Below are 20,516 nucleotides of genomic sequence, written 5' to 3' on the forward strand. Positions count from 1 at the left end.
AAAATGTCTAAACTCGGTTTTAGACGTCATATCAAACATGGTGCTCCACATCGGTTACAAAATATTAGTGTAAGCCTGCAGTTACACACCAAACTTTAGATGCAACCATCTGTGGCTGGTGTAAATACTGGTGCCTAAAATCAGCAGTTGGGTGTGTAAATGCATCTGTTCCATAAAGCACATATGAGGTTAGTCAGAACACCCCTGACATTCCCATGACTCTCCCGCATTAATGCTCCCATTGCAGCTGAGCATGAGAGAAGTAGATGCTTGGTAAGTCCCACATGCGACTGCTAATTAGTGCCAATTAGCTAATTATGTTATATGTGTAACTAACCTTATTCCATAACTGGGTGCACATTTCTGTGCCCAACTTTAGACACTATTTATAGAATTTGAGAACTGGGTCATCGGTTGAATGCACCCTCGGTACACCCAGCAATTACTTATTTATTTAATGAGATTTATTAACCTCTTTGAAGAAGCAGAATGACTTTCATTTCTCATCTCACTTGCTGATCCACTGGGAGAAAGAGCAAGTTGTTAGGAGGATTTTTTTTTTTTTTAGGTCATATTATAATTTTCTCCATAGTATATAACAGCTTCAATCATTTTCTATACACTAGGACAAAAGAATATTTTTATTATATATTTCAAAGCTCTGAACCTGTAGACTTCACTATATCAATTATTGTTGCTATATTTATTTTATAACCTTATCCACTTTGGGGCTGATTCTCGAACCGTGCATCCCAATTTTAGGCTATAGTAGGCATCTTAGTCAATTGGGATGCACTTTTTTAGAAAAAATGTTGCTGTGGAAGGACACCTACAAGAAAAGCTTCTGTGGTGCATCTACAGAGATGCACAGGTATGCTTAAGCATGCTGAAGGTGGGGCTTGGGAATGGTTTCACCTGGAAGTGGTCTTGGGCGGACTTAAGCGCCGGCATGCATCTCGGTAGATGGGAGACAGTCGTCTTAAATGTAGGCCTGTAAAACACTGGCCTATATTTAAGGCTGTGGTCTCAAACTTGCGGCCTGCCAAGTACTATTTTGAGGCCCTCGGTATGTTTATCATAACCACAAAAATAAAACAGAGTCTTGATCATGTGTCTCTTTAGCTATAAATTACAATATTATTATTAAGACTTAGCCAAAAAGAAAGATTTATAAACTATAAAGAGTTTTACCTCATGCAAAATTGTCATTTCTTTAATAAGACATTAACTATTTTTTCTGAGGCCCTCCAAGTACCTACAAATCCAAAATGTGGCTCTGCAAAGGGTTTGAGTCTGAGACCACTGATTTAAGGTGTCTGTCCGAGAGTGCAGGCCCAATTCTGAAGAAGGCACCTCTGTATGATTGACATGCGAGTTAACCTTTTGGTGCTGACTATGAATATTCAACAGAGATAACCAACTGGCGCATTCTGAATATTCATCGATACGCACTGAAATGCATTTTAATTACTCATGGGCCATCTCTAGCCAGTTGAAAAGCTTTGAATATCAAGAGGGAATGTGATCTGTTCCTCAAGTGTTTTGTAATCCTTGCCAGTGGATTACAATGTATTAAGCAAAAACTATTTCAAACCACAGCAATGGAATACCATATCCACTCTCCCTGGAGTCCAAAAGGAGCAAAAGCAATCCGAAGTTGCTTCTACCTTATCAATGCTCTATTTCAAAATGGCTGTAACTGACCTAGGTGAGATCAAGCTAGTGGAAAGGAGGCATTTTTGGCAGCTTGCTTTACAGGACCAGTGCATGGGTACTAGATAACCTTAGCAATCCTTAAGCCATGTATGGCAACACTTATTTTTTTACTTTCCACAAAGGAAGGACATGCGGAAATATAGATTCACACCATTGAGAGAACAATTATTATGCAGGTAGGTTTGGGTGCTTTGTGCTAGAGGCTTCGAGAAATTTTTACACAGCCGTTTCACTAAAGCCTTACTTGCTCAAAAATTGAAATCTCTAATAGAACACATCTCAAACTCTATACTATGCTATGAAATATTCGTTTTCAGGAGAATTAACTATAAATCGGTTATAGGCTGTTGATTTTCCTCTTTTTGCGACACACCAGCTATCACAGGCCATGCACCTGACACACAAGAGATGGACAACATAATTAAGGTAATTCTATAAGTGGGTGCCTCCTTTTAAGCACCCCTTTGCCAAGCAGTGACAGCCTATTCTGTTTTAGAATCTTTGCCTAACTTGATATCAGTGTGCACTACATTTAGGGAGTCATAGCTGTACCAGCTATACCCCGGGTATAATTGCAGGCACATAAATGCAACAATGATACCCATTAACTTATAATAGTCAGTTGCATGCATATATGGCAGTCCCGACCATGCCTATCCCATGTGAACATCCAATTATACTTGAAAACTATACCAGTTATACATGTCCTTACTCCAAAAATTCCCCCCTAAAAAAAAAAAAGAGCAGTGGAGGAAAGTATAACAATCTATATCAATAAGCTCTCCACTAAAGAATTGCCACAATGACAGATTTGCTGAGTTACCATTCTAGATGAAAGAAAAGGCCTCAGGTACTAGGTGAGCAAATATATGCTCTATCATTCGCCAACCACATCATCGGCATAATAAACTTTTGTCAGATGGTTAACGCCAAACCTAGCTACAGAAAAAAAGTGCAATAATGTTTCAAGACTATTTTTTTTGCCCTTTTTTTTTTTTTTACAGTTAGGTTTGGTGTCAACCATTCTGACGAACGTTTCATGTGCCGATGATGTGGTTGGTGGATGGTAGGGCATATTTTCGCTCACCAAAATGGTAACTCAGCATATCTGTCATTGTGACAGTTCTTTAGTGGAGAGCTTAGCGATATAGATTGGCCTTACACATTACGCATGAAGGGACATTTTCAAAAGGTCATCCAAGTCAGAATTGAGACGTCCTGCTCATAACATTTAAAAAAAAAAACCCAACCCATCTATCTCACAGCTATTTTCAAACAGAAAATATGTCGAACTTTCCTGTTCAAAAATATGTGAGAATGTCCAAAATGAACAGTCGTTTTACAAATTGAAACATCCAAATTATGAACGCCAAAAATTCAGGGACCAGAACCTCTATCTGGCAGCATTTTTATAGAAGTGGCCAAAAGATATCTTTGCTTAGCAGAGGAGTAGCCTTGTGGTCAGTGCAGTGGACTGTAAACCAGGGCACCCAGGTTCACATCCCCCTACAGCTCTTATTTTAAATGCTGAGCCTTTCAGGAGCAAGGCAATACCTACTGAACTGGGGGGAGGGAGGTGGTCCGCCCCGGCACCATGTTGGTTGGGGCGCTCCTCCTCTCCGCCCCTTCTCTTCCCATTCCTCCCCTCGCCACCCCCACTTCCCTTTCCCGTACCTCTGGTTGTTCACCACCAAGCGCAACGACTTTAACGTGCTCATTGTGACCGCGTCAACTCCCGCCGACATCACTTCTGTGTGCCGCACTTAGGAAGTGACATCAGCAGGAGAGATGACTGGGTTGCGAAGAGCATGTTGAAGTTTTTGTTGCCCACAACGGAAGTACGTGGAAAGGAAGGGGGCACGCGTGTGGCAGGGGAGATCGGGGAAGGAGTGGGGGGGGAGCGGAGATGAGGGCAGGGGAGGGATGCCACCGACCCAGGCACCTCTCACCCTCTCTACATCACTGACTGTCCCTGATATACACTTCTCCCTCTGAATCCTCAGTTTCAGTATCTGCGGATTCGGTTGTTCGTGATTTTTTTTGGCCCACTCCCTGCCTTCCCTCAGCATCCTGGACCTTACCTGGTGGTCTAGCGGACTTTCAGGGCAGGAGCGATCTTCCTACGCCCCTTCCCACTTTGCAGATCACTCATACAATATGGCCACGAGGAGTTCCCGTCGTAGTCTCGAGAGACTCCGAACTCTCGAGACTACGATGGGAACTCCCCGCAGCCATTTTGTATGAGTAATCAGCACAAGGCAGGAGCGTAGGAAGATCGCTCCTGCCTTGAAAGTCTGCTAGACCACCAGGTAAGGTTCAGGATGCTGAGGGAAGGCGGGGAGTGGGCCAGAGCCGGCCTAAATGCTATTTGCAAATTTTCAATATTCGCTGGCCGGCTCTGCCCCTAACCCCCGCGAATATTGAGGGAGAAGTGTACACTACTTCAATAGCCTTCAGACTTGCAGGTATCATAAATATTTAGGTACAGTAGGTATATGTCTGCTTCTGGAGGGCTCAGAATTTAAAGGAAAATTTAAAAAAAGAGAGAACTGAAGTGGGAATTGAACCTGGGCCCCCTAATTTATAGTCCACTGCACTTACTCCAGAAACTGACTACGGGGCTATTCCTCAGACCTACTGTTTGCTTTCTTCAGAATGCCCATTATACTTGATACTGTCATAGAGCTTGGTCTTCCGAGAAGAGTGTGGCGCAATGATTAGAGCTACAGCCTCAGTACCCTGAGGTCGTGGGTTCAAACAGTAGGTACTGCCTGTGACCCTGGGCAAGTCACTTAATCCTCCACTGCCCCAGGTACATTAGACAGATTGTGAGCCCACCAGGAACGAAAGGGCAAATGCTTGATGTACCTTTATGTAAACTGCTTTGAGTGTGGTTGTAAACTACATAAAAGGTGGTATACAAGTCCCAATCCCTTCCTTTTGGCTTCATTTTCAGGGGAAATGGAAGGGGATAGAAACAACTGGGAGACTAAGGAGGAGTCGCGCTGTAATCCCCCCCCTGGGGTCAGCAGCTCAATCACAGCATCTTATTATACCCTGGACATGATTGAAACAGGTCTAAATAATAATGTCTTTTTAAAAATTCGACTTCTCTTCCATTTGTTTATCGCCGCTAGACATCCTAATTTTGGGCCTTCTCTAGTCCCAACTGAAATGCACCCATAACTTGCTATTTGGACAAACTGAAGTGTAGGACGTCCAAATTCTGCCATTTCAAAATCACAATTTGGATGTTTTTGGCAGATGGATGGGGATTTTTTTTTTTTTTTTTGCCATTTTGAGAGATCCATGGGCTTTGAAGATGAACATCTTAGTCACTTTGCTGCCACTTATGCATGCAAGCGTCCACTTACCTATGAAAGCACCAGAATTCTGTACACTTATGCACTCATCGTGTATGTAAAGGTTAGAGCCCTGTTACAGAATTGTCCTTTAAATACTTGTAAACTGTTTAGTAAATTCCCCTACAACCCTCTTAAAAAAAAAAAAGAAAAAAGAATGACACCACTTTTGAAAAACCAGTTCTGGTTATAGTTCTTCTTCACTTAAAGCAAGGCTGTTACTCCCGTGCTCCAAATCATTCCTTAGGATGGTTCTCCCGCCTACAGTACAGGAAACATTTGGCCCTGAATAGTGCCTGAGGCCTTAAAACAGCAGCACTGTTGTTTCGTCCAATGAAGATTCTCCTTTAACTCAAGAAGGAAGAGTTACGGATATCAATTTCATTTTAGAGAAATGGTCTGATCTGGGACATCTTTCTTCAGAAGAAAGGACCTGAAGTTCATGAAATCCTTTTGTTTGACAGAGAAAACTATTTAGGACTGGAGATGGTTTTCAATTAGAATCAGATCACAGGGGTTAAAAATCAATGGTAGTCCTGAAGCCCAAGGATCATTTAGTTCATATTAATCACATGAAAACTTGGATGCAAAAGATTAGGAATGCTCTCTTTGAGATGTTAAGGATTGCCCTACTGTATAGTATTCAAAAGGTGCTCCAGTATCCCTTAATTCAGCAAGGATTAGCTTGGTCAGAAGGATGCGTTGTACTTTAGCCAGCTTGTAAGTTCTTCTTCGTCCTGGCTTTTTTCTAATTCCAGTAAGAATTCTTTACTGTTCCCAATGAATGCAAGACCAAGCAACCAACATTCAACCACTAGTGAAGGTCTTTGTTTCTAACTCTGGGTCGGCACCAGTAAGATGTCTATGAGCTATCTGCATGAGTACATTTAGCTGTTCGCATATAAAGGGGTAAAAAAGTACAAAAATACGGACTGGCAGAGAATATGATCAGTGGTGATTGCATGTGTAGTTTGATGGTGGAGTGCAAATATATAAAAAGAACCAAGGAGCAAAAGGGAGAAAAATATAAAGAGATTTGAAGGGACAGAAGAACTGGTTCCACACTGGCCTGATCTTTGCTGATACAGTCAGCATGGAAGCAGAAGGGAACAGGAAGCCAACAAAGGCAGTGGCTTATCATACACAGGTTTTCATACAGTTATAATTCCTCCCCTATTAAAAAAAATCAACAAAACAAAATGGAATTCCCTTCCACTCTTTGTCAAAGCAGCTTTCGTGTCCTTCAGACACCGTCGAGTTCTTCCTTCACGTCATCATGCCTTGTTTAAGGGTTGTTTTTTTTTTTTTTTTGTTACTGCATGATATATATTCAAAGGAACAAATCAAAAAAGCTTAGCCAAATCATTGCCAAAATATACACTATACACAAGAGATGGTCCTTTTGTGCTATATACAGTGTCTATAGGAGCACAGTCTATAATATATATGAACTGCCATTTGTGATCACGGCTTTAAACACTTCCCTTTCTTCTCCCGCCGTTGCAGTTTCCGGAGGCGCCGTGTCCAAGTGTCCCGCCATTGGATGACCAGGCTATTCTTGTCAGCTAGAAGGCCTGGACGCTCGCTGGGGCTGTCACTAGAGCCCATCACCAGGTATTTCTTACTCATTTGTATCTTGGGGCATCTGCATGCCAAGTCTTTCATATGGATCCAGAGGAAGTTATCACCACGCTTTACACGCTCATCTCGACACTTGTAAATCGACAAGACATTCACAGTGAACTTTGCCCAGTTGCCAACCATCTTCATGTCTAACATGTTCACCTGAACCACTGCAAAAGAAAAAGAGAAGAAAAGTTTGGGTCTACATGACTATACAAGATTACACAGGACTTGTCACATATATTTCTACTGCAAGCACTGAAAGAATTCCATTGGAACAAGGAAATCAAATGACGGTGTGCAGATTAGGCATTTGTTTATTATTTGCATTTATTGATTGGGCTATTAAACATGAGCTGCTCTAGGCAATGTACATCAATCAGATCACTGAGATAACATATGGGCACAGATATGTGAGAGATGTGCCATACTGTTTTTGTGGTGTCACTGATAAATGGGTAAGCACATTCTCTAGACACAAGCTCACTTAAGATTACTTAACAGCAGGAATAAAGGAAAAAGACAAATCCTGGCTGGCAGAGAGATAAAAATGTATGCCAGAAACTGAGGGAATAGCAGGAAGGGTACCTACAATGCATTCTGGGAGTGATGGAACCACTGGCTCAATTTTAAATGTCAAGGAAACAGTGTGAGTTTGATATTTAAAACCACTTATCTGGCTAGCAGCAGCCACTCTCTGGGTGTTATATGTGAATTTTTACAAGCACTATATAGATAGTGCTGCAGGAAATTCTTTTTTTTTTCAGTCTTCTTTATTGAGAATTTCAACATCGAACAAATAAACAGTGTGATACAGAATGCCAGACCAATATTAACAATCATATATAGGGACAGCATTCTCTTATCTACCCTTCAACTCAGAACATATCACATACAGTATTTGAAGGTATAAAAATATACCCCTTTCTTTACAAAGCCACACTAGTGTTTTTAGCGCCGGTCATGGCGGTAACAGCTCCAACACTCATAGTTCTATGAGCATTGGAGCTGTTACCACGACAGCCGGTGCTAAAAATGTAAGTGTGGCTTTGTAAAGGGAGGAATTTTCTCCCTCTTACACAAAATAAAACCAAGAACAAACAACAAACTAATCCCCCCCAAACCATCCCATTCTCCTGTGATAACAAACAGATAAAGAATTAAAGTGATATAATAAAATAAATCAAAAAAGAAAATTATCTCAAATCCTCACTTATTCAATACCAAACTTCACTGATGGTGTGGTAAAATGTTCCAGTATGGCTCCTGAATTGATTGAAAAGACTTCCATTTAGGAGTAGTATCTTGCCGTGCCTCTCTTCGCTCAAAAAGAAGCAAGCTAAACTTCAAATCACTCCAACTTTGGCCCTGATCTCCTCCAGTGTAATAATATAGCTCTCATGACCATTAAAAATGTTTTAACTAAAAATAGTTTAAAGGCTGCTTTAGAGGTAGAGGAAATTCTTATCAACTGCTCCAGCACTATCTCCCTAATTCTATAAGAGGTCACCTAAATTTATAGAATATGGCTGCTCATGTCAGTGCTCTTATGCCCATAAATAGCAGTAATGTGTCTACTGGGGAGTAATGTGTCACCGGGGAGGGGCATAAAGCCCTGATTGGGTCAGGCACCTAAGGCCCCTCCCATAGGAGGAGCTTTATGCACCTGGGCCAACCGGAGTTTTAGGCCTCCTTCCCAGTGCATTCTGGGATGCACTGGGATGAACTAAGACTATGATTGGCCAAATCTCTATGGCCCCTCCCATGGGAGTAGCCTTAGAGATATGGCCAATCGGAGTCTTAGGCCACTCCCAGTGCATTCCACATATGTTCAGAGAACCTCCAGTCATGGCCAGAGGTTGGGACTTTCCAAAACCCAGACAAACTGCTGGGTTTTGGAAAGTCTGTCCAGGCACTCAGACAGTCCTCTAAAAAGAGGACATGTCTGGGTTTTCCCAGATGTCTGATAACCCTAGTATGGGATCACCTTGGTTTTCTTCTTTGTGCATAGTTTTGGGTGCCATTTATAGGATGTACTCCTAAGTGACTTGAAAGGATGGCAAGGAGCCACGACAGGATCTGAACCCTATTCCCCTGATTCTCAGATTACTGCTCAAACCACTAAGCTACTCTTCTACTCCTCAGGCTATTCCTCCAGCTTTTGGACAGGATGTAATATAATTATCTGCTCCTACTTAATCTGTAGCACCCACCTGCACACTAAAGGTTATTTTCACTGTTGTGGGATAACCATTTCATTAGGCAGGAGGGGCTGAATGAAGCCGCACAATAGCCAGAGGTCAGTAGTTTGCAACCATGTGAAACCAAAAACTTTACAGCTGCTAGTGATGTATGAAAATATTTGCAGCCAAAGCAAGAAAATTGCACTTCAAAACTTTATTTTCTACATCTGTGATTTTCTTTACCAGAGAATGTAATGGGAGAAGTTTTGATGACGGGAGCAAAAAAAAAAAAAAATCATTTGTTCGCTCACCCCTCCTTTTTTTCCTCAAAGTCCACATACTGCAGTAAATTATTGATTTTACCTCTCGTGTGGAAAATTCTCCAACAAAGTCTCTAGCAAACCAATTAAGAAATTTGGACAAATAAAAGTTTTAGGGCTCCTTTTATTAAATGGCACTAGAGGTTTTTAGAACGGGCCTGCAAGGTAAATGCTCCAACTGGTGTTGAATATCTAGATATGAAAAGCCCTTAGCAGCTGACCACTGCAGGCTGAACCACTGACCACTGCAGGCTAAATGGTCTTTTTCAAAGCTAACATGTCATTGGAAAGAATTGCCAGGGGTGTGCAGTGATTTTTTTCTTTATTAAGAACATAAGATTTGCCGCTGCTGGGTCAGACCAGTGGTTCATTGTGCCCACTGCTCACGTGGCGGCCCTAAGGTCAAAGACCAGTGCCCTATTTGAGTCTAGCCTTACTTGCGTATGTTCTGTTCCAGTAGGAACTTATCCAACCTTGTCTTGAATCCCTGAAGGGTGCTTTCCCCTATAACAGCTTCCGCAAGAGCATTCCAGATTTCTACCACTCTGGATGAAGAAGAACTTCCTTATGTTTGTACGAAATCTTTTCCCTTCTAACTTCTTTTCATTGCTTGGCTTTGTTTATGTTTTCTTCAGTGTTTGATTTTTAGTGCATTTGTCAGTGAAAACTAAAACTTGTCTACCAATCCCAACCCCTTAGCCTAGGGCCAGCTCAACCATACACCATATAGGTAATTGCCTAAGGTGTTATTTGCCTTCTGGGGCATGGCAAATAACAACTGCGGTCAAAGCAAACAAGTGATTCTAAAAGCCACACAAATTTAAAGAACTAACATTATACACTTGTTTTACCTTCCAGGACAATGGGCAACTTTCAAAAGTGCATTCATGGTATGGCATAATCATATTTATTCATATACATATACGACTCTCTCTCTCTCTTTCTTTTGTCCAATTATGTATTTTTATAGTATTGTTATGGAAGGGTTGATATCTTTGTGGTTGTTTATTAATTGAATGGGATTTATTAGCTGCGCCTTTATGACAAGATTCTGAATTTACCAACGAAAATCTCAGGCAGAGAGGCAAGAAGCCTGAAAGTTGTTTGAGGGAATACATGGCTTAAGGATTGCTAAGGTTATCTAGTACCCATGCACTGGCCCTGTAAAGCAAGCTGCCAAAAATGCCTCCTTTCCACTGGGCTTGATCTCACCTAGGTCAGTTACAGCCATTTTGAAATAGAGCATTGATAAGGTAGAAGCAACTATGGATTGCTTCTGCTCCTTTTGGAGCCCAGGGAGAGTGGATATGGCCTTCCACAGCATCACAGTTTAATGTGGGAGTCAGTAACTCAGTACTGAAAGTAAGTGACTCCTGTGGTAGATGAAAAACACAACGCGATCAACTTCACAGGCTGGGTTATTCTGCTCTCAAGGAGCATTTCTTAAAGGGGCTTAACAAATAGAACAGTGTCCCCCTCCTCTTTCTCTACTTCCCTCTATGCAAAAGAGTTCCCAATGAACCCCATCCCCATATAGACTCCCTGAGCCTATCTCAATCAATCTCTGGTGGTCTATGTGGTTTAGGCCAGTTGCCTTTGTTCCTGCAGGTCAGAGTTCAAAATGGCACCAGTGATCTTTAGAAGTAGTCTTGTAGTACTATCACATTGAAGTGAGTGTGTGTGTGTGTGGGGGGGGGGGGGGGGAGCGGGGTGTGTGTGTGTGTCAAGCTACCATATAAATGTCCTTATATGGTGGTTGACTGCTTAGGGGTTATAATAGCTAAACCCCTTGGACCAGTGTTTCTCAACTCGGTCCTGGAATACCTCCTTGCCAGTCAGATTTTCAGGAAAAAATAGCCAAGGAGGCCAAAAACTTCAAGCCGTTCTTTTGATTAAGGGGAAACAACCCACAAAGGAAGCAGTAGGGTCATTGGATGACCATGGAATAAAGGGAGTGCTAAAGAAGGACAAAGCCATCGCCGACAAACTGAACACATTTTTTTGCATCTGTGTTTACCGAAGAGGATATACGCAACATACTGGAAGCCGACAGGCTATACAAGGAAATGAAGACAGGAAACTGACAGGATTGATGGTCAGTCTAGAAGAGGTATGCAGGCAGATTGATAGGCTTAAAAATGATAAATCCCCGGGACTGTATGGCGTCCATCCGAGGGTAATCAAGGAACTGAAAGGGGAATATAGCTGAACTGCTTCAACCAATAGCCAATCTTTCGATCAAATCGGGAAGGATTCCAGAAGACTGGAAGGTGGCGAATGTTACGCCAATCTTCAAGAAAGGTTCGAGGGGTGATCCGGGAGTGTCTGACCTCAGTGAGTCTGACCTCGGTACTGGGAAAGATGGTAGAGACACTGATAAAGGACCACATCATTGAGCACCTTGACAGACACGATCTGATGAGGACCAGCCAGCATGGCTTTAGCAAAGGAAGATCTTGCTTGACGAACTTCCTGCACTTCTTCGAAGGAGTAAACAGGTGGATAGACAAGGGTGACCCGGTTGACATTGTATATCTGGATTTTCAGAAGGCGTTCGACAAGGTTCCACATGAATGTCTACTTTGGAAAATTGCGAGCCATGGAATCGAGGGTGAAATACTCATGTGGATTAAAAACTGGCCGGTGGATAGGAAATAGAGAGAGGGGGTAAATGGACAATACTCGGACTGGAAAAGCATCACCAGTGGAGTTCTGCAGGGTTCAATGCTTAGACTCGTGCTCTTCAACATATTTATAAACGATCTGGAAATTGGTACGATGAGTTAGGTGATTAAATTTACAGACGATACAAAGTTATTCAGAGTAGTGAAGATGCAGAAGGATTGCGAAAACCTGCAATGTGACATAAACATGCTCGAGGAATGGGCCACGACATGGCAAATGAGGTTCCACGTGGATAAGTGTAAGGTGATACATGTTGGTAACAAAAATCTTATACGCGAATACAGGATGTCTGGGGCGGTACTTGGAGAGACTCCCCAGGAAAGAGATGTGGGAGTGCTGGTCGACAAGTTGATGAAGCCGTCCACACAATGCGCGGCGGTGGTGAAAAGGGCAAACAGAATGCTAGGAATTATTAAGAAGGGGATCACAAACAGATTGGAGAAGGTTGTCATGCCGCTGTACCGGGCCATGGTACATCCTCACCTGGAACACTGTGTCCAGCACTAGTCACCGTACATGAAGAAGGACATGATACTACTCGAAAGGGTCCAGAAAAGAGCAACTAAAATGGTTAAGGGGCTGGAGGATTTGCCGTACAACGAGAGATTAGAGAAACTGGGCCTCTTCTCCCTTGAAAAGAGGAGACTGAGAGGGGACATGATAGAAACATTCAAGATACTGATGGGAATAGACTTAGTAGATAAAGACAGGTTGTTCACCCCCTCCAAGGTAGGGAGAACAAGAGGGCACTCTCTAAAGTTAAAAGGGGATAGATTCCATACAAACATAAGGAAGTTCTTCTTCACCCAGAGAGTGGTGGAAAACTGGAATGCTCTTCCGGAGGCTGTTATAGGGGAAAACACCCTCCAGGGATTCAAGACAAAGTTAGACAAGTTCCTGCTGAACTGGAATGTAAGCAGTTAGGGCTGGTCTCAGTTAGGGCACTGGTCTTTGACTTAGGGGCTACCGTGGGAGCGGACTGTTGGGCATGATGGACCACTAGTCTGACCCAGCAGTGGCAATTCTTATGTTCTTCTGTTCTTATCAAGTTTATGTATATTCATTGTGGATATCCTGAAAACCTGATTGGCAAGGGGGTACTTCAGGACCGAGTTGAGAAACACTGCCTTAGACCCTCAGGGATTGATGAGGTTGGTAGGAGGTTCTACACAGGTTGGGGACCTTTGGGGTGGTCTTTCTAAAGAGGGATGGGGAGGAAGAACCACTTCATTATGTTGAGCTCCAGCCCCTTTAAGCTGGTGCCTGAGAGCATCAAGCTGTGTTTTAGCACCTAATGCTCCCAGGCAGGAAAAAAAATATCATTTTTGAGCTGGTATTATTTTTCCATAAATAACAGATCTTGTGGACCTCAATGCAAGCTATGTTATTCAATTTGCATAACAATGAGGTACTTTGCATACATTTGTATGCTTTGCATCTCATTCAGCTCACAATGACTTACTCTAATGGCATTATGGTACAATAATGCAGAATGTTGCTATTTAATGCAAGCTAAAAAGGATATTATTATGTATTTTCCCCTTAAAACATATTAGTAACAGAACCCCCTAAACTGGAAGGAATTTGGAAGAAGATGCATAGAAACAATACTAAAAAAAATCTAGCAGGGGTAAGTTTTATAAATGATGCATGCTCTTTATCATAAGGTGTATGGGGACATATAAAGATCTCAATATGCATACTTTAGAGGCAAGGAGGTAAAGGGGAGATATGAAAGAGATGTTTAAATACCTACGTGGCGCAAATGCACACGAGTCGAGTCTCTTTTATTTGAAAGGAAGCTCTGGAATGAGAGGGCATAGGATGAAGTTAAGAAGTGATAGGCTCAGGAGTAATCTAAGGAAATAATTTTTTACAGAAAGGGTGGTAGATGCGTGGAACAGTCTCCCGGAAGAGGTGGTGGAGACAGAGACTGTGTCTGAATTCAAGTTTTAAGTTTATTTAAAATTTCTTATACCACCCAATCAAGCCTTCTAGGCAGTGTACAAAAACACTAAAACAAAGTACTAAATAAAATACATTTTAAACAAGAACAAAAAGGGAGCATTTTTAAAGATGCTGACATTGACAAACAGGAACAAAAGGGAAGGAAGGGTTAGAACTATAATTGATAAAGAGAAAGAGAACATGCAAGGGAAAGAATAACAAAGAGAGAGGGGGCTGAAGGTAAAAACATTTCTTGGATCTAAGTCACCCTTAAAAGGACAATTTATATTACAAAAGCATTGAGAAAGAGAAATGTCTTTAACTTCTCCTTAAAGTTGGCAAGAGTTGATTTTTCACGTAAGTAATTTGGAATACTGTTCCAGAGAGAGGGGGCACTAACAGAGAAAATTGTAGTCCTCATTGTGCTTATATGTTTCAATGAATGGATGGTAAGAAGGTTGTGGGCTGTAGATCTCTTAGAGAGGAAGAGATAACGGTTTCTGCGGATGGGCAGACTGGATGGGCCATGTGGCCTTTACCTGCCATCATGTTTCTTTGTTTCTATGAATCCAAAATGTAACAAAATGAGCTCCATCCAATAGAGGCTGGTTCCCATGGGGCTGAAAATCCAAAGAAGCAGGAAGAAATTGACAAACCAAAAAGAAGAGGAAACAATAGAAAGTACTGTAGTAACTTACAGAACTGTACATTAATACCGTATAAATGAGAAAAGATAGCGAATAGTACCTTACTGTAGATGAAGAAATAATTAAAATCTAAGCTAAAAGTCCACTTTTTTGAAGCTTCTTTCAACTCCTAACTCCAACTCACCATCATATCATTCCTTCTGCTAGAAATTCCCCAAACCTGAGATAGTAACATAGTAGATGATGGCTGATAAAGACCCGAATGGCCCATGTTATGTCCTATCTGTTCAAATTAGAGTGTAAGCTCTTCTGAGGAGGGACCGTCTATCGACTGTTTAGTATACAGCGCTGCGTATGCTTTTCAGTGCTATAGAAATGATAAATAGTAGCAGCAGTAGTAGTAGGACAGAGTAGTAACTTACTGTACTACATGGTAGATGACAAACCATTGTATTAAGCTGCATTCTCTGTGTAATCACTCAAAAATGTGGCCCTACTGGATTCTGTGAGCATAATTTGCAAATATGAATTTTTAGGGAACCTAGGAAAGTGGAGAAAGGAATACAACTGAAATGATTCTGAAAGCTTCAAATGTAATAACAGGAACATTTTTTTGTCATATAGGATATTGGTCATACATGTGCACAAGAGAGTTTGTTTTCAAAGTTCACGGTTAAACAAGAAAAGTTATTTTCAAAAGCACTTTTGCCTCTACACCAATGCATTATGGGGCTCATAATCGAAAGAGAAAAACGTCTAAAAACCGGCCTAAGTCGGCACTTGGACAAACATTGTCAAAATACGTCCAAGTGCCGATAATAAAAACGGGTTTTGGATATATTTCTAAACGACTTAGGCCTTCATAGTGCCGCTGAACAACCATAGCTAAACGGAGCATTTCAGGAGGAGTGTCGAGGGCGGGATTTGGGCGGGACGTGGGCCGGCTTAGACTTAGTCATACTGCATATATAACCGAAAGTTATACAGCACAGGATCGACAGAACTTGGACGTTGTGACTTAGACCATTTAAACCATGGTCTAAGTTACAATAAACCACCTAAAATGACCAGATAAGCATTGCAAACATATAATACAGACCCCCACACACTACCCCAGTGATCACTGACCCCCCCACCCCCATAAAAATATTAATCATAACATGAAAATTGTGCCTCCAGAACATCATCACCTGGCAGCCTGGCATAGGAAAGCCTAGTCGTGCTGCACAGAAGCGTCTTAAGCCATCTTGGGGTGGGTAGGGACCCATGGAGAGGAGGACCCATGCCCATAAGCCCCTGTAATCACTGCATTGATGTTGAAACATGTGCACTCCCCTATACATCCCCAAAACCCTTTTGTACTGGCATATAAGTGGCTCCTGCAGTCATAAGGGCTTTTGGGGTGGTAGATAAGTGGGTTTAGGGGATTCTGGAGGTGGTTTGGAGGGCTCACCATGACCTATAAGGGAGCTGTAGTGAGATGATGACTTGGCACCCTTTTTGTGAAGTTCACAGCAGTTCTCTGTAAGGTACCCCACTATTTAGGTGCCAAGTCTGGCTGTTCAATCCATCACTTTGCAGACCCTACCCACGTCCAACAGGGCTTGTTCTAGGCGTTTTTGACTTGGCCGAAAAGTTGGACGAAAATGTGGTATAAAGATGGACGATTTAGCAGCTTGGACGATCAGATCAGCAGGACGTATAGTTAGATGATTTTCGAAACGAAAAAAAATTTGGACGTATATTTTGAAAATGTGTCCTAAGCTGTTTTTTTTACTTTGAACGACTTGCGACTTGGATGAAAATAAACTTAGACATTCCTTTCGATTATGCCCCTCCACGTGCACAAATAGGCATTAATAAAATTTTATGCCTGATGTGCTCATAAATTTATGTGTATATAGCCTGTATGAGTGGCAATCAACAAAATACTCCCCACTAATTAAACTGAACCCCGGGCATTGTGGCAATACACTGCAATATAAATGCAAACGAAAGAAAAAGCCTCAGTTTAAATAGGTGAGGGAAAACACGGTGCTACGGTTTTCTAAGGGAGGGACAACCAGCCTTCCGGTTGGTCAACCAACTCAGCTGCTTCGCCAGTCAAGGCACAGGAAAAAAACGAAATATATGCGCTAAGATAGAAAGTGCTTTAGATATGACTACAACTACGCGCCTCAGGTTAGAGGACAGACAACTGCTTAATCCTGCAACGTGAAACCTAAAGGGACAAAGAGAGGGAAAATGGCAAGCATGATACAACCCAATTCTAATAATAATAGAACCGGTCTATACAAACATTCAGTCCATTTGGTTGCACAGAATTAAGAGCAAAATTAAGAGCGTATGAAGCTACGAAACGATCGTTGGCTGGCTGCACATAGTTTTTGTTTAATATGTTGCATATGTTTTTACAATTTAATCCTCACAGGTTTTTTCCCCCCCTAGCAATACAGAAGAACTGAAACATCGGTTGCTAGGTATAGACTTAAGAGGATGGGTCAGCAGACTTGATGGGATGATCGAGACCTGCATCGTGTTGGACTTTAAGAATAAATGGGACTTTAAGAATAAATGGGATGCCTATAGGGGATCCCTAAGAGGGTTAATCTGATTAAATAGTCACTAGGTATAGACTTAAGAGGAAGGGTCAGTAGGGTGGGCAGACTTGATGGGCTATAGCCCTTTTCTGCCGTCATCTTCTATGTTTCCATGTTTCTAAGATACAATAGTTTGCAACAAAAGTATTTTCTGCCTATGATGTGTGGTTGGTAGAGCAGTTTTCCCTTACCTATTTAAACCGAGGCTTTTTCTTTCGTTTGCATTTATATTGCGGTGCATTGTATTGTCACAACGCACGGGGTTTGGTTTATTTAATGGGGAGTATTTTGTTAATGCCACTTGTTTTGTTACCCCATTCCTCTTTTTTATAGTTTATTATAGCCTGCATGTGTATTCACACAGTTTATCCTGCACAATGATAAAATTACCCTCAGTGTGAGGAATCTGCACTCATCTTTCACAACAGGGAAAGCAGAGTTACATATTCCAGAGGTCTATGGATATGAGAGTAATAGCAACACAATACCCAGGTAATATATATCTTTTGTGGAATCCCGCAATGACCATTGTGGAGGTCTTAACCAATCACATACCTAGAAACTACAGTAGTTCTGGGTCTGAGAGTGACTGATCAGTAACAGTTCAGTGAACCTTGCTGCAGGTGACAGACAAAGACCTTCATGCCATCCTTAGCACTGGAAGAGCTAAGCCGGATAGAGCTCTGCTGCGTTGTAAGGATTGCTGTGAAGAGCTAGCCTCCTGAAATCCTCAGCATCCCTGTGAAACTCCCAAAACATCTTGTCTGCTTGCGCTAAAGATCAATAAAAATATTTCCCTGCTTCCACAATGTAAATGCAGTGGTGTCACAGTGATTAACAACCAGCAGCTAGTGTGCATTGGAGCCAGCCCTAGTCTTCCAGGGTGGTATTTGCATCTAATTAGAATAAATTTTCTCCCAAGTCCCTTGTACACAACAGCTGTTGGAGAAACTTTGCTTTTTAGCATATTTGGCAGACAGAAATAAAAGAGAGAATTTAAAAAGTAATCTTATTCCATTGCCAAGGGCTTTAAGGTGCCTTTTGTTGTAGATTCAAATACCACATGGCATGTGGTGATGTGAGCAAAATGCAGCACCCATTTACAGTCCTCACAGCTCTCACTCCATGAAAACACGGAGTCTGAACTTTTGCCCTAAAACTGTAAGAGATATTTTTTTTTCACCAAGGAAGCTTAATCTGGTAGAATCTAAGGACCTCAACACCACAAAAGCCCCAACATATTCATACAGTGGTAGGAAATAAAGATCCCAGACACACTTTTATACCTTATACAGAATATGGAAACTTATCATGCTTATCTTGATAGAAAATAAGGTCAATTTTTTATAGGTTATTTCTGTAGAAAAAGGAACTGCCAAGTCTGGATGTTTACAATTTGCAAAGTATTTTCTAAAACGTTTGCTGAACGAAAAACCTTTTGTAAATGTGGGAAAAACACGGGTAGTTTGTAGCACATTCAGTAAGAGCAAGGATTTTACAAAGGAACCTGTTCAAAAAAAAGCAGCATCACACAAGGTTTGAGGACTTACCGTAAATTCTATAAACTGGTGCCTTGACGGCTGTATCATGGCCCACATAGAGGCCAGGCCAACCCTGTCCATAGCATATATTATAACAACCAAGTAAAATGAATTTGACTAGAATTTGACATGATTATTCTATTGGAAGACACAACAGATTACAATGAACTTACCATAATCTTTTTTACAGAATTTTTTCATGTTAATTTTGTAGTTCACTTTTGTTGGTTTGCATTCAGTTTCACAACCTGGAAAAATAATAATAATAATAAAAAAAAGATGAGACATTGTTTTTAAACAGGCAGAATTTGCACTGCCACATTTTAATAATTTTTAGTTCTATAGGGACCTATCAATTAGGAAAGAGAGAGGAGAAAAAGAGGAAGCATAGGAAACTGGGAAAGGAGATGTTCATTTAACAGTCTGATTTTGATTGACTTCAAGTATAAAAATTCCTTTCGCAAGAATAAAGTCACAAAACTTTGGGCTCCTTTTACTAAGGTGCGCTAGCGTTTTTAGCGCACGCACAAAATTACTGCACACTAAACCGCACGGTATGCTTCTAGAATAACGCCAGCTCAATGCTGGCGTTAGGGTCTAGTGCATGCGGTAATTTAGCACGTGCTATTCCACGCGTTTAGGCCCTAATGCACCTTAGTAAAAGGAGCCCTTTGTGTTCCTGAAGTTAAACTCTGGTTAGACATGGACACTGATGCACTAATAATCAAAATCTCCCAGTGTTTAACAAACAAAAAGATTCAAAACCTGACATTTTGAGGGAGTTAGCGTTCTTAGATGAAAACTCGGTTTCTGGAAAATTTGACTTTTGCAAAGGTAAAATCTCCTTTGTGGACTGCTGATTGTGAAATTTTATTTAAATTCAAAATTCATGAGCTGCTATGATTTCAGAGCATACAAAGCAGTTCTTTAGTTTGGGATATTTTTAAAACTAACATAGGAAAAATATTTCATAGGCCAAGATTAGCGTGACAAAACAACAACAAAGAATAACCACACCTCTGACAGCCATCTTCCCCAGCTAACATTCTATGCAAATTTTTCTACAGAGCTCATTTGCATCCATTGCAAGCTTATTTGTGTGCTGGAGCTGATGCAGAAAGGAGAGGAGAGAGATGCCAGATGATTTGGGGGGGGGGGAGAGATAGAAGGGAAGGAGACAGAGATGCCAGACCATAGGGTGGGGTGGGAAGGGATGGAAGGAAGGAAGGAAGGAAAAAAGAAGAGAGAGATGCCAGAGCATGAGGGGGAGGAGAGGAGAGATAAAAATGGAGAGAGGGGTAAAGCTTGAATGAATCATGTAAAAAGGAGAGGGAGCAGGTGCTGGATGGAAGGTGGAAAGGCAGGCAGTTTATGGAAGGGGCTTAGAAAGAGGGCAGATGCCACATGGAAGGGGGAAAGGGGAGACACAGGATGGAAAGGAGAGAGAGGGCAGACACTGGTTGGAAGAGTGAAGGGAAGATGAGGAAAGTAGAAATTAGAGGCAATTAGAGACAACCTACTAGCGACGCAAGCAGCGAAACTTGACCACCACATTTCCAATTTGCTGACTACAACGATTGACTTCAAATCATTTTGAAAAGAAATCAAAACCCTGCTATTCAAAAAATTTATCTAGATACCAAAACACTTCCCCCCCTCGTAAATTCCCTCTCAAAGCCTCCTCCACTCTTGTAATTTCCCCTTCATAAACTCAATTATGGAAACAGCGTCCTAAACTGTAATTTTCCTGGAAATGTCCAGTTACCTTCTTTTGTAATTCGCCTTGAACTGCAAGGTACTGGCGGAATAGAAGTCACTAATGTAATGTAATATAGAGAAAAATACATTTTTCTTTTATTTTGCTTTAGCATAAACTAATATTGCAGCTGTGT

At 41.5% G+C, this 20,516-nt stretch overlaps 1 protein-coding gene and 1 long non-coding RNA gene across 3 annotated transcripts in view; one reads left to right on the forward strand and one right to left on the reverse strand.

The window, feature by feature from the left end:
• LOC117369281 overlaps positions 1-20,516 on the forward strand; it is an 84,698-nt gene that overhangs the window by 20,391 nt on the left and 43,791 nt on the right. The gene's annotated exons all lie outside the window — the stretch shown is intronic.
• NTN3 (netrin 3) overlaps positions 5,288-20,516 on the reverse strand; it is a 312,749-nt gene continuing 297,520 nt past the window's right edge. For both annotated transcript variants that reach the window (XM_033963623.1, XM_033963624.1), the window contains 2 exons: positions 18,798-18,872; positions 5,288-6,871 (listed from right to left, as the gene is read on the reverse strand). In XM_033963623.1, the coding sequence (XP_033819514.1) occupies positions 6,543-6,871; positions 18,798-18,872 (404 nt within the window). In that variant the 3' untranslated portion in view covers positions 5,288-6,542. The remainder of the gene's footprint in view (positions 6,872-18,797; positions 18,873-20,516) is intronic.

The sequence above is a fragment of the Geotrypetes seraphini genome, chromosome 11 (assembly GCF_902459505.1).
Source record: "Geotrypetes seraphini chromosome 11, aGeoSer1.1, whole genome shotgun sequence".
Taxonomy (NCBI): Eukaryota; Metazoa; Chordata; class Amphibia; order Gymnophiona; family Dermophiidae; genus Geotrypetes; species Geotrypetes seraphini.